Source organism: Vanessa tameamea, chromosome 21, assembly GCF_037043105.1.
Source record: "Vanessa tameamea isolate UH-Manoa-2023 chromosome 21, ilVanTame1 primary haplotype, whole genome shotgun sequence".
Taxonomy (NCBI): Eukaryota; Metazoa; Arthropoda; class Insecta; order Lepidoptera; family Nymphalidae; genus Vanessa; species Vanessa tameamea.
The window spans coordinates 2,870,913-2,886,223 of record NC_087329.1 but is presented as its reverse complement, the minus strand read 5'-3'; the positions used below and the strand labels follow the sequence as shown (position 1 = coordinate 2,886,223).

The window sequence follows — 15,311 nt, the reverse complement described above, 5'->3', positions numbered from 1 at the left end:
TCCACTTTTTCATTTTAAAGTTTAGTGTTACCCGTATTAGTAGTTAAGTTACTGCGAGCTGCGCTTTTTTTAGTTTTTTGACAATTCCAGATGACTGTCAAATTGACAACTATTCATGCCTAATTAATTTCAAAAAACCATTACCCACGTGCGAGTCTGTTTTGAGAGATAAGAAGTGGTATGAAATAAGAAAATGGGGAAATTCAGATCAAAACTTAAGGGGAAATCAAAAGGGAAAAGATGGCAGAAGGGTCAGTCATCAAATTCAAATCCCAAAATTCAAAAATACAGAGAAATGGCCAAATCCCGGTTTTTTCAGGAGAATTTAAGTAAGTTAACATTTATAACATTTGTTCCTGATCAATAAACGTAATGACGAGAGGTATATACTTGAACAAATATGTTAAATTAATCAACGCACATAAACAATTCATATATACACGTTATAACCTATCTTAAAAAGGCGGAATTAAATTACAAAGAATTAAGTAGATCAATTAATCGGTAAGCAGCAGGTAACTACTGCTGTACGAAGATTAGATATTAATAAATTTTGGCGTAAGACATTTAATAAAATATATATATAGTATAATACTGTAAGTTCCAATATTCTAGGTAATTCTAATTTAACACAACAAGCTGTTCACAAGCATGATGCAATGATTACATATGGGCACAGCACTGGCAAGAAGAAGTCTGAAGCAGAGAATGAGCTTAGTATCGCTAAGGAACTGGAGAACATGTCTGTTCGAGGAGACAATGAAAAGATAGAGGATGATGGCTCAGATACGGAGTATTCGGGATCTATGAAATCAGGAACATACAAAACATTTCAGACATTTGCATCTGATTGGAGTCAATGCTCTAATGTTAGTTTTAGCAAGTAAGTATATAATATTGAAATACAAACCAGTACTGCAAATCATAATAAAAAATACTGTTTATGTGTAAGAGTCAATATAGCATCAAGAATAAATAAATATATAAAGTTTTATATCACAATTGAGTAAAATTTCAAAGGTAAAATTATGATAAGATGTTGTGAAACAAATAATATTAAATATATTATAAACCAGGATTTTATTTTATCTTGGTTCCAGGCTTTGGAGTGTCCACATTTATATAAATTAGGATTTCAACTAAATTGATTTAAAACCCTTTTTTTGGCACTAAGTTTATTTAGGGCGGCCATGCCCTACCATGCGCCTGGCTAAGCCAAGAATAATTAACATGATATCTATAAGTTTTCACTTCAACTTATTAATTCAGTCAAGATTCTAAATAATGATGTTGAACTAATTTATTTTATAGATTGTTAACAAGATTTGACTCCAATAACGCAGTACACAAAGACATGTTGGCTGTACTGGCGGCCGTCACGGAGGTGATCAAAGAGGAAGGTGGGAAAGAATCCACTACTGAATACTTCGCTGCTTTGGTTTGTTATTTGTATTATATTTTTTATTTAGTATTCACTTTCGTTCATTACACAGAATATGAAGCCTTAGCAATTAACCTAATCAGCCTGATACTAGAACTTTTAATGATATAGATGACATGACTATACCAGAATAATGTAATAGAGATGGCCCAGTGGTTAGAACGCGTGCATCTTAACCGATGATTTTGGGTTCAAACCCAGGCACGCACCACTGAATTTTCATGTGCTTAATTTGTGTTTATAATTCATCTCATGCTCGGCGGTGAAGGAAAACATCGTGAGGAAACCTGCATGTGTCTAATTTCAACGAAATTATGCCTCATGTGTATTCCATCAACCCGCATTGGAGCAGCATGGTGGAATATGCTCCAAAACCTTCTCCTCAAAGGGATAGGAGGCCTTAGCCCAGCAGTGGGAAATTTATAAGTTGCTAATGTAATGTAATAAACTAATTTGAAAGCAGACAATTTTTTTCCACTACAGTGAGAACAGGCGCTTATGTGTTTAATTGAAGTGCTGTATATCCCCACAACTGCTTATAAAGGGTTATTGGTAATTCGACGTATTCCCGTTAGGAAGTGATAGGGCTGATTATTTGCGATAATTTTAACCCCTATATGCATGATGCAAAAGTGAAGCATTTTTGAGTTATCACGTTTTTTAGATTTTTTCAAAATAAGTCAAAACTGCAACTTCAAAAATTTATTTTAAAAAAAAATCAATAAAAATCTATTTTTTTCTTCTGATTTATAAAAGCAAATAAACACTGGTTATTTGTCAATATTAAAACAATAATAATCGGTCCAAATTTAAAAATGCGAGACTGAAAAATATTTAATTTTCCATTTTTTTTCCACAAAAATGCCTTAAAAACAAAAAAAATCGTTATGAAACTTGTCCTGCAGATTATTTTAAAAACATAACTGGCAAAAATTTGTATTCGAACAAAACTTAAATTCGTCGATTTCCTCTTCATCGGCTACCCAATGTATTCCACCACCGTCTTTTGTGGTCATTTTATTTCGGTTGTTTTGAAATAAGATCCTAGTTGTTATACATTTTTGGAGAGCTGATAAAACGGTTATGTTTTTAAAATAATCTGCAGGACAAGTTTCATAATGTTTTTTTTTGTTTTTAAGGCATTTTTGTGGAAAAAAAATTGAAATAATATATTTTTCCGTCTCGCATTTTTAAATTTTGACCGATTATTATTGTTTTAATATTGACAAATAACCAGTGTTTATTTGTTTTATAAATCAGAAGAAAAAAATAGATTTTAATTGATTTTTTTTTAAATAAATTTTTGAAGTTGCAATTTTGACTTATTTTGAAAAAATCTAAAAAACGTGATAACTCAAAAATGGTTCACTTTTGCATGATGCATATAGGGGTTAAAATTATCGCAAATAGTCACCCCTATCACCTCCTAACGGGAATACGTCGAATTACCAATAAACCTGTATAGTTACTATATGAAAATTATTATTTCCAGATGCAAACTCTAAAATCATCAGAAGATGATGAAAGTGTTGTACCGACATTGTCACTACTCTCAATGGGCATCAAATCTGTACCTCAAGCGGTATTGAGGAAACAGTTTTCTGAATCGGCAACAATATTAACGGAAATTTTAGAGAAAAATGCTCAATCAGAAAATGGAACACTATTGAGAAGTGCCATTGGGTGCCTCTCTGTTTTATTAAGAGCCCAGGAATATGCTCTATGGGGTGATTCTTCAACTTTGAGGATCTTTGAATCTGTATTGGCATTTGCATTGCACTCTAAACCTAAGGTATGTACCTAATTAAGTTTCTTTTTTACATTTCTAATAAAGGTGATGATGACGTATTAGATTTACGTAGCTAGTTCTCTTTAGCTTTTTCGAGGTCATTAGTGTTTTATAAATAACCCTCAATATTGCATATCAACCCACCCTCTATCTTGCATATAATTGATATCCTCACAATTTACGATGAATCCTTCCTTAATAAATGGGCCATTAAACACGAAATTATATTTTAAAATAAGTAGAGTCAGAAATTTGAATGTTAAAGAGACAAACAAACAAACTCTTGAGTTTTATAAATTATATCATTAATAAAAAAAGTGAAACAATGTTTTTTTACCAGTCATTGATATTACAGAAGTGTCATAAGTAATAATATTAAAATAACAATTACTTTAGTAAACGTAAATAGTAAGCTCAGTTCATAATCAGTCAATACAGGTAATTTTTATTATACAGGTCCGTAAAGCAGCTCAACATGCAGTCACTGCTGTGTTAAGGGGAAGTTGTTTTATGATTGCATCTGATGATGTGAAAAATAAGGTACCTAATGTTAATTGTATTTTATTATAGTATTAAGAAAATAAAAAACTGGAGATGTAAATTTTGTCTCCACATTTTTATGATAGGGTTTGTTTTTCATCAAGTATTAATTTGTGCCTCTACAAGGTTTAGTATCCACTACCTAATGAATGATAAAATTTGTTGTTTTTATAAAGTTTTCGAAGTTAAGGATCTGTGAAAGCCCATCTGGTTAGGTACTACACACTCATCACATGTTCAGAATAAAAGCAATACTTAGTATTCTTGTGGTCCGGTTTGAAGGGTGAGTTAGCCTGTGTAACTACAGGGAACAAAAAATCTTAGTTTTCAAGGTTAAAGTCACATTGACAATGAAAGAAATGATTAATGTCTTTTAAAATACAGATTAGGCTAAGAGCCGAGCCCTGGTGGATCTCTACAGTGATTGGGAAAAGCTTAGTATCGTCAAAAACGGTTCTAACCACGGAAGCGGAACTGCGGTACATGTCTCTGATAATATGACTAGATGCATTAATGAGACACACAGTCAAAAGCTCTCTGCAGGTCTAAGAATACCAAATGTAGAGCTCTCCTTTTGTCCCTGTCAGCCTCGACCAAAGTTATAAGGGAAAAAATGTATGCAATGCATCCATGGTGCCCAATTCCGACCGGAATCCATACTGACACTGATCACGCGCTCAAAGAGCTATAATTACCGCTATCTTGAAAACTGCCCCTGCCTTTGTATACAGTTGTGATATAACTAAAACGCCACTGGTTAGGTATGGCCCTACCGCTTTTCGATTCTTCATGCGTCGAAGAAAATCCCTAGTTTCATCAGGTGATATTGGGGAGTTGGAGACTATATGGATACTGATTGTTCAGCAGCTCCCGGAAGTAGCCTCTCCATCACTCCTTCACAGAGGCATGATTACAAAATACCGTGTCCTGGGAGTCCCTGACGCAGAGTGATTTTGTGGTATCTTGTGTCGCTTTATCCCAGGCACGTGCCAGCTTGTAAATGAGCTTTTGCCCCTCCGCAGTGTCTAGCTTATTATATAATGGTGATAAGTTATCGCTACGCGCTCTGGCTACAACTCGCTTGCTAGCACTTTGGCTGTATTCTGTATCTTCAGGTGAGTTTGTTTGCTGCCACTCTTAAAAACATGGTCTTCTTTTTTCGAATCGCCCTCTGGACCTGGTCATTTCACCATCACGGCTCCTTATCGATGACTCGTCCTCCCTTAGAAATACCAAGAACTCGCTTTCCCGCTCCGGTAATCACTGACTGAACTCGATCCCAAAACCCCTGTGCGAATTTCGATATTAGTCGATATGTTGTGCCTCTCAACCTCTGCCAGGAAATCAATCCGTATCGGTACATTTAGCAAACACAACTTGATTCTAGGTTTGCGTTAGTCATGTCGTTACTACACAGTTATTTATTCCATGACAAAGAGTCGATGTTGACTCATGCTTTCACTTGGAATTACTTTGCAGTTAGTCACCTTGCCAATGACACCCTCTTGTCAGCAGATAGTCAATTTGAGTTGAATGAGACCCGCTCTTATACGTGATAAGGTGCTGAGCATTCGTTTGGAAGAACGTGTTCACGATGGCCAGATGAGACGAAATACAGGTTCTTAGAATATGTGCTCCCTCTGCATTGCAATGACCATCATCCACCACCGTGGACACGGTTATACGGATCAACTGCCTTACCCACATGACCGTTCAAGTCCCCCAACAATTATCACTTCGGTGGTCTGTAGAGCGCGTAGTACCACTTCAAATTGCTCCCAAAAGGATCAGTCGTTCAGCGACATTTCCAAAGACTTACTTTACTTCAAGACATTTCCAAATCCCTTCAGAAAGCACTACCGCTACACCGTTTTTACCTTTAAGGGAGATGTAAAGAGTGAGGAAGAGTCAGGAAGGGGTAGAAGAAAAAGGGGGGGGGACAAGAGACACCACTTCCATGGTCTGGGTGAAGGTGTGTTAGTGGTGACTCGAGAACTCGGGGTCGCGTACCCGTGTGCCCAAACGGTAAAAACGTAAACGGTAAAGTGCAACAAATATCGGACAGATACTTTACAGGGCACCCTCTAAATTAAAACCTTCTCCAAAGAAAGGTCAAAGCCGAAGAACAATTTGGTCTCTTATATAATTATTCGATAAACGTGTCTTGATAAGGAAAATGATAATCAGGGTGAAATATAATGTGTTGTTTTTTCGCAGGTCCCCAAACTACATCCAGCATCTAACCGCGTTGCGGAATTCTGTTTATCGCAAATTAAAGCGGAGGCGCTTCTATCAGGACATCGCACAGTTTTGCATACACTAACAATGCTCCGTGACGTTTTGCCTGTCTTCAGCAAGGATAATATTAAGGTAGTGTAATATTTACTCATAAACACCTTTTATTGATTTTTATTACTGTCCCGTTTAGCTTTACAAGGAGGAATGTCCATCCTAAAATCTAAGAGGACCGTAGAGTCAATCCGGGCTATCGTCGCCGACTTCACGTACCCACATATTTATATTTATAATTGATTCCGTGCCCGGCGATGAAGTAGAACATTGGGCGTGTGCACGTGTCGAAAGAAATGCTGTCACATGTCCCTGGCACGAAATAACCGCAGTGGTGTCGCAGGCGACCTGCGAGTCGATCCTGTCGCTGATGACGCACAACAACGTGTACATCAAGACGTGCTGCCTGCACACGCTGCACGCGCTGGTGAGCGCGCCGGCGGCCGCCAGCAACCTGTGCGCGGCGCTGGCCGGGCGCCTGGCGCGCGCGCTGCTGGCCGCGCGCCCGCCCGCCGCCGACACCGCGCAGGTGCTGGCCTGGGCCGCCGTGCTGCACCAGGCCTACGCCTGCCTCGCCGGGTGAGCCCTCCCTTGTCCGCCCTGTATTTGACGTGGAGCCGTAAACTAATACTATGCATATCTGTGGTATTTATTTTAAATAGAACTACGGATACAGCTATAAATTACGATAACCGATCCGCATTTGGCCCCCATTTTATATCCATGATTAATTAAAAGATTTGTTTCAGCCTGGACTTGAACTTGTGCATACCGAATTTACCTCTCTTTGTGAACATCTGCGTCTCGGAGCTCTGGCTCTCCGACGTTGCTGATGTCAATTCGGCATCAACCAACGCCTTGAAAGTGAGTTTTTACTTTTACTGTTAATATTTTTTTGGTCGTAGAATAATATGAGCCTATATTTTTTTTTCCCTTCAACTGGCATTTAAGACTTTATTCCATCTTACCAAGCGCGTTGGTTTACAAAATAATACGCACTAAACACGAGCCGAGATTGCACAATGGACACGTGAATCTTCACCGATCATTTCGAATTCGGGTAAATGTTATAAATTTATTATATTGTTTTTATAATTTTGATAAAAGTGTTCACGTTTTAACCCCACAGGTCGTGCTCCTAGATTGCGTGAAGCCGGCGATAGAATCTGATGAATGTTTGATCAAAAATAAGGCGCACATCGATGCCATATTCAAGACGATAGGCACCGGACTGGACAACCCCTTCAATCAAGCCATAAAACATGTCATACTTACTATCGCAGTTTGTTTTGAGGTAAGAGTTTCGGCCTTTGCCTAAACATGATGATTGGAGAGAAGTGCCATTTGATGCTGATTTATTATCCATTCCCTTCTACGTGTTGTATTTCATGACTCTTACTCTGTATGCCTTAGTCTGTTCATTTCCGGTGTCGAATTTGCCGCCCTATCAGATTATAAGGGCACTTCCGTTTGCACACACATCGTGAGATAACCATGTGTACTAAGAAATTCTATACTTTAAAAGGCATGTTTTTAATTTATTTTTGCTATATGTGTTGGGTTACAATGTAAGTTTAAATATTGAATTTTTTTTTCACAGATAGGTAACGAAAAAGTTGAATACGTCATGGCGCCTTTGCTCAAGAAATTGAATGATCGACGCGAGAGCCACAACTTCCACAACGAAAAAGAGGCCGAATATGCCACGGGTTCCGCCGTCAAATCCCTTGGACCGGAATTCGTATTAAAAATAATTCCACTGAGAGACGGAGAGAGTATAAATTTAGACAGAAGTTGGTTACTACCGGTATTGAAAGAAAAAATCACTAATTCATATTTGAAATATTTCGCAACGGAGATCCTGGAAATGGCGACGTTTTGCAGGAAGAAATCCCGCGATTACGCCGCGGCGAAAGATACGGCACTGTCGCATACTTACGATTTACTCTGCAACCAATTATGGGCTCTATTGCCGAGCTTCTGCAACCACCCTAAGGATATCAAAGATAACTTCAAAGCCTTAGCCAGGGTTCTCGGGAATGTTTTGAAGGATAATGCCGAATTTCGTCTCTCGGTTATGCAGGCCTTAAGGAAGCTTATCGCTTGCTCCGACGATAATGAGGAGGATAAGATAGAATTGGCGAGATTTGCGAAGAATTATTTGCCGATATTACTCAATATTTATATGTCGCCGGCGAAGGGCAGTACCGCTGAGGGGCAGAGATTGGCCGCATTGCAAACTATACAGGTAGCTATTTTAATATACGTGTGCCGTGTAAACCATGTACGGAAAAAAAAAAATACTGAATTTTAATGTCTCCCGTTTAAATTTAATTGCGAAATGTCATGAATCACAGACAGACGTTAAATAAGAGTTCTATTCAGATTTAAATAAATTAAATAAATGAGCGATTGAAATATATACAGTGCTCACTAACTCACTTGTTATTTGGACAGATAAAAAAACAAATCTAATTTTCTTTAGTAATATTTGTATTATATTTCTTTACAAATGATATTATTCATTCTATAAATCTCTACATAATTATTATAAAACAAAGTTGCTAGCCGCTGTCTGCACGCTTAGATCTTTTAAACTGTGCAGAGGTATACTTGCATATAAAAAACACGATTTTTTCTTTTACCCGAGTGAAGAGTAGCTAGTAACGTTTATAAATAATAAAATATATTCTATTTTAATTCTAACAGGTGTATCTAACAATAAGCGATCAGAATTTAAGAGAAGAGCTGTTCACCAACGCTCTACAACAATTAGAGGCGTCAGTCGACAACCACTTCCAGAGAGAATCAATCTTAGACGTCATACGTCTTTTAGTCCTCTATCAAAACAGCGAACAGATTGCAAATCTCTTCGACAAATGGGTGTACCCGCTTTGCGAAACAGTTTTAGAAGATCCTAGAAAGTTTAGAAAGTCCAAAAAGGATAGAATGGAAACGAATGATTCGAACACAGATAATAAAAAAGCCCAATTGAGATATAAAGATAAAGCGAAACTTCTAGAAATGGAACACAAGAAGGCGTATCGAATATTAGAAGAGATATTTAAGAGTGATAAGGAGAGTTGTAAAGAATTCTTGTCGAATAATTACAAGAAGATCAAGAAACTGTTGATGTCTTCACTCAATAAAGTCGCTGATAGCAGTAAAGCTGCGAGGTTGAGGTGAGTCACACGAGCTGTTAGTTTATCATGTACCATTGGAAAACTAGACAATTTTTTTTTATCTACTTGAAACCAGCCATGGCCGATGAGACGGAATAAAAAGGTTGATTACCGAAAGAGGTAATATATCTGTTTTGGAAATATAAATAAAATTTTTAAGAACACTCCAATTTCTCAGAGTGACCTCAAATTGCCTGAACGGAGATCACGAATATAATATAATGGGGCATTTCGTTTTGTGTTTATAATTAATTTTATGCATGGCGATAAAATGTACTTGCATATGTCAGACAGGCTTACGAATGTCCTTCCTGATGGCAAGTCGTTGCCACAGCCTATTGAAATAGCGCTGTAGGAAATATTCATCATTCCTTATTTCACCAATGCACAAATAACCTTGGGAACTAAGATGTTATGTCAGTTACACTGATTCACTCGTCCTTCAAACTGTAAGACAACAGCATTGCTGTTTGGCGGTAGAATGTATAATAAGTACCTATTCAAATGGATTTGCAAGTAGTCCTATCTTCAATTGAAATTGTGCTATAAACTCCCAAACTTTTTCCAAGTTACTCGATTTTGATTTACTTTATACATTGTATTACATTTCGTTTATTAACAAACCGCGCCTTTGCAAAGCCTGAGCGGCTCGATAGTATTTAATGTAGAAAGAAAAATCACCTTGCTCTCTAACTGTTAAAATATCCAACCACCAGTTCATAAACAAATACTTCAGATCTGAGAAGAACCGACAAATTATAATTTTTTAAACAATTGCATTTTATAATTTGTATATTTATATGATGTAGTGTATAATTTATATCTTATTTCCAGGTGTATAGAACACTTAATCAACTGCTCGCCGAATCTGAACTCTGATAGCAAGCTAATAAAGAGCGCAATCGCGGAGTCTGTCGTTTGTACGAGAGACATAAACTCGAAGTGTCGACAGTGGGCTTTCAGTGTTATCAACACCGTTGGAAATGTTCTCAAAAATCAAGATGGAGGTAATTTTTATGAATATCATATTAAGTTATGTCATGTTTACCAATCACATAAGCACCATAAGTCACAACAATCCAGTTGTGCTTGAAAAAAACATAAAAAGTGAAAAAACATTTTAATTGGTAGTGCCACACTGCATACCTTCGGGTTGCAGACGAATGGGCCGGCACGCCCGGGGAAGAACCACTCTCTCACTTAAAACCGGCGTAAAGTGGTAGCTATGCTACCGCGTTTCGTCCGGTATGTGAGAGTCCCGGAGGCCCGATCCCCCCCCCCCCCCAAACATGATGGTTGTGCAGAATTTGGTTACATTACCCCAGGAGGGTACCATCAGCGACTGCGGTGGAGAATCCCTCTCTGGGCATGGAGCGTTTTAACTGCATTTAATACGGCAACAACCTGAAATAAAGGGGGTCAGGGCAAGGGGAACAAGGTCGAAGAGGGTAATGATACTGTTCTTTAAATAAGACGCGGTTATTTATATGTTGATATATCATAGAAAAAAACAGTCGAATGAAAACCTATCCTATAGTTGTTCATAACTATTATTCGTCCCGATAAATCCCGAGACAGGCCCTTGTACAATGTCCTAAACAGCAAGTGTGCTGGCAGGTATGCAGGCGTACATATCGCTGCTGCTGTCGGGGCTGTCGGCGCCGCTGCCGCGCATCAGCAGCGCCTCGCTGCGCGCCGTCGCCTCCGCGCTGTTCACCTTCAGCGAGGAGATGGGGCTCGACACGGTGCAGGGCCTGCTGGAGAAAGTCGCCGAGCAGATGTTGACCAACAACAGGGAGATTGTGTCCGCTGCTATGAGCTTCCTCAAGGTAAACTTTCGTAACCCAACACAATTAGTTTCACGCTTCATTGGTCCACCATAAATTATGCTTATTTTGATAATTTACAATAAACAAACATACTACTTGTTTTTTTTTAACATTTACTTAAAGAAATAAGTATGTTTAAAATGGGTTTTAAGTTAAGTAAGCTGTATGATTCCGGCAGAGTATAATTTAATCACCTATCTCAATTCCTTATGGAATTGCAAGACCAGCCAACTCCACAGGGGACTTATAATGCTCAATCATACAATACAAGACCAGGGAGAGCACCAACGTTACCTTTAGAAAATCTATATAATGAGTACGTAATATCCCACCCCAATGGACCCAATCCCAGACCCAGATTGGCGAAAACTTACCTTCCATGCAGCTTATATACGCTGTTCCTAAATACATGAGATAAAGGTGGACGACTATATATGAGTTAAACATAATTATATTTTACAGGTGTATACAAAAGTTTTACCAACTGACGTCCTCGCGGGCAGTCTCCCTCTCGTCTTCAAAACTCTATCCTCAATGTCCGATGACTGCAAGCGACATTCGCGTCTAGAAATAGGATACTTCCTAACAAGGATGACTAGAAAATATGGTGCGGAATTTGTCGAGAAACTTATTCCTGAACGGGACGAGGTCATGCTCAGGAGGTTACGGAATATACGGAAAATGGATAATAGGAGAAAGAGGATGAAGGAGGGAGAGAGGTGAGTTTAGAACATACCTTTGTAACATATGTATGTAAAGTTTAATTTGTAATAGCATTAAAAGTCAAAAAGCTCTTCTGGATAGATACCACCCAAGCATCACATACTTTACCACCAAGTAATGCTTAGTTGTTGTATTCTGGTTGGAAGCGTGAGTGAACCAGTGTAATTTAAGGGACGAGGGTAATAAGATCAGAGTTCATGGGTTGGTGGCGCATTGGCGATGTAAGGAATAAGTAATATTTCTTACGGGGCCAATATCTATGGGCGGTGGTGACCACTTACCCTTTGGTAGCACATTTGCACATCCACCTAATAATAAAATAAAAATAGTTTTTTTGCATTGGCCCTTAATTTTTATGTAATTGCAAATTAATTTATTCGATGTAGAAGCATCGCTCATATTATATGGTTTGAAAAAGAACATACCATGACCTAAAAAAACCTAGCAAAAGGAACTCTGCGTGTTTTTTTGTTATTGTGTACAATTTTCGATACGATTACGAAATATGAACGTTCTAACATCTTTTATATAACAAATCGTATAGTAATCTTTTGCACCCAAACATTCCTCTACATTTTTAAAAATTACACTTTCAAATTTACAAAGTTTTAAAGGTAATTTGTATGCTGTCCTGTTGTAAAAAGTTTAAAAAAGTTACTGACAATGAAAACTTTCAGAGATCAAGACAATGACACTGGATCTGACATGGACGTCAGGGGCACTTCTAAAACCCTGGAAGACATCCTCAAAGATTCGGACTCAGAAATGGAGTTCTTGGAAGAGGAGGAAAGACCCCGAGTCAAAGCTAAATCCAAGAAGGGTAAAAACCAGACCTGGATTCAAGACGATCCGGAAAATATTGTCGATTTGGCAGATGTATCCTCCTCTAGAAAGATTACAGGTTCGTAAAACAAAAATAAATAGTAGTTCATAAAAAACTTTGACGATCAATATGAATAAATTACAATAATGAGTATAAAAAAATCCTCCTCTAAGCAATCCGTCCCCAGTTTCACCCTCTTTAGGAGTGAATTTACAAAATACGCTATACCGACTGTTTTATTTCTCCTAAGTAGAAGATTAAACACCAATATCTATATTATTAACTTCAAATATGACGAACTTCCTTAGTAATTTTAATCCTCTATTAAACACCCTCGGCAGAGTAAGAAAAAATCCTTACTTAACGGAGGCAGCACTTTTTGTTGGTTGCAGCTCCAGATTAAGGCTTTGCGTAGTATATAAGTATTTTAAAATTTTGTTAAGTAGATTTATAATAGTTAGCGCTTTTGTGATAGAAAATCAAATCAGCAAAATGTATTGATAATTTTTAAATGCTTAATTTCCAGCAACCGATCCTACACAGAAGAAACGGTTAATAGAAGAAAAGAAAAAGAAGAAAGATGGTGGGTTTAAAACGGCCCCAGATGGGCGTCTACTCATCACCGACGACGCCTCAGACGACGATGACGGTGACAATGAACCTCGGCCCAGCGGGGACATAGACAGTGACACTGACGACACAGGTACAAGTTCATTTTAATATTTTACTAGTTGTCGCTCGCGTTTTAGGTTGGTCGCCAGATGTAAGACATAATAAGTATACCAGCTTCAACTCCAAGGAAGGATTTCCCTGGAATTGAAGCTAAAGTCAGTTCAGTGGTTTGGCTATGAAATAGCAACAGACAGAGAGACAGTTACTCTGGCCTTTATAATATTAGTGTAGATATTTTTTGTTTTAATTAAGTCTATATTTTTATTTTGTTCTTATTTTTTTTACTGTATCACCTGAATTTAATTTGCATACCAAGGAACACAGTTGGCTGCCGCCTTGCATTCCTTAGTAGGCGCGTTTCATGCAAATATAGACTAGAAATTGAATCTGACGACATTAATTTTCTATATGTAATCGCCGCAATTAGATGCGACACGTTTGATGTCAATTGTACTTGAAGCTACTATAGTCCGCGTTAGTAATACAAGCTCTACTATTAACTAGAGTGGAATATATAAATGGGAGTACTAGTTAGTCCTGAATTTAATCTTGTCAATAGATAATGAAGGTGAATCGTCGAAACCGTCGAAATTACTGAAACCGGGAGTGAAACGTCGCTACGACGATATACTCAGTATAAAGAGTGGTCGCACCAATAGAAGCCGGGCGTCGACGGCGACCGTCGCGTCTAAATACAAGGCCGGCGGAAAGGGTATACACAGGTGGGATATGCTCAATCTATATTATTATTTAAGCACTCTCAGAAGTATTCACTTACTCTTGTTATTCGAAAGGACGGCAATCGGACACGACCGAAGAGGGTTAGCCACAGGACGGCCTCACGTGATTTTCAAGGCACGGGTGCTGATACTGAGAATTTTTCGACAAATAAACTTTATAACTTTTTTAATAACCCGGGTCTTGAATTAAACCCTTAGATTTCACGAGAAAACTTCAAAAACGCTTCATTGTGAAGTTTACTTGAATAAAATTTATTTGATTTTATTTAAGATTAGCCTTTTGATCTAGTCAATACAACAATCACAGTCACAAGAGAAACTGTCTCACAGTTTATTGAACATACATGTTGTTATATTATTTTCGATTTTAAAGGAACATGAATTGAATTGTGTTTTCAGACCCCTCGGTTCAGCTGCATCCGTAGCATCAACGGTTGGCACAGAATACAAATCAAAGAAAGCAAAGGGTGATATAAAGAAAAAAGGCAAGCCAGACCCGTACGCTTACCTGCCATTGTCGAGGAAGAATCTTAATAAAAGGTGAGTCGTAACTAAATATATATATTTAAATAACTAGTTATCCAACCATTTGTTCAAAATTTGCAGTAATTATCAATGATAAAATCACTCTTGCATTTATAGTATTAGTTAGAATATGGAAAGAAACTCAATATTAGTTACAAACTATCATGTTTATACTGTGATATAATAATATGTACTTTTTATTTACAGGACGAAGGCGGTTACGTCGAGACAATTCAAAGGGATTGTAAAATCGAAAACAAAAAACATCAGAATGTCAAAAAAGAATAAATAATAGAAATATTTATGCCTTATGGTAGATTTAAAAAAAAGTATAACATACTATATTCCTATGGCAGGAGGAGTGAAGATAAACGAACCTTAGATTTACATAATACAGTTGATTTGTTAATAGCTCTGCTATATTATGAAGTACAAACAGTTCATGATTAATATATATTTATTTATAACACAACACAATTCCTCTTATCTATAACTACTTGACGACATTTAAAACGTATTTTTTCATGAATTCATAATAAATACCATAGTCATCGTGGCATGTCAAAGTGGTTTAGTTCAGCTTTGCAGAACTATCGATAGTTGACCTCGAAATCTATTCAGGATATCGATAGTACTATTGATAATATCGTTTAATCAATACTATCGATAGTATTGACACGTTGCAATACTATCGATAGACTATCGATACTGGACTATCGATGTGCAACACTAGTTTAGCTATCTCCTGCCATTGGAGT

General features: G+C 37.5%; 2 protein-coding genes across 2 annotated transcripts in view; one reads left to right on the top strand and one right to left on the bottom strand.

The window, feature by feature from the left end:
- Window positions 1–15,311, bottom strand: part of LOC113402369 (RNA-binding protein 12) — a 188,265-nt gene that overhangs the window by 82,222 nt on the left and 90,732 nt on the right. The window lies entirely within an intron of this gene.
- LOC113402363 (RRP12-like protein) lies at window positions 104–15,153 on the top strand. Its single transcript, XM_026642585.2, has 19 exons — window positions 104–329; window positions 616–883; window positions 1,312–1,438; window positions 2,934–3,233; window positions 3,687–3,770; window positions 5,988–6,140; window positions 6,403–6,638; window positions 6,809–6,923; window positions 7,189–7,353; window positions 7,660–8,307; window positions 8,769–9,241; window positions 10,076–10,248; window positions 10,859–11,070; window positions 11,533–11,789; window positions 12,471–12,694; window positions 13,143–13,319; window positions 13,848–14,010; window positions 14,428–14,568; window positions 14,761–15,153. Exons 1-19 carry the CDS (start codon window positions 194–196, stop codon window positions 14,843–14,845), a joined length of 4,137 nt encoding a protein of 1,378 aa, XP_026498370.2. The 5' UTR covers window positions 104–193; the 3' UTR covers window positions 14,846–15,153.

Excerpts from the sequence above, each read along its gene's own strand:
- LOC113402363 (XM_026642585.2), top strand. The coding sequence starts at position 194 with ATGGGGAAATTCAGATCAAAACTTAAGGGGAAATCAAAAGGGAAAAGA. Across the intron at positions 6,924-7,188 it reads CATCAACCAACGCCTTGAAA|GTCGTGCTCCTAGATTGCGT; the intron begins GTGAGTTTTTAC and ends TTAACCCCACAG. Across the intron at positions 11,071-11,532 it reads CTGCTATGAGCTTCCTCAAG|GTGTATACAAAAGTTTTACC; the intron begins GTAAACTTTCGT and ends TATATTTTACAG.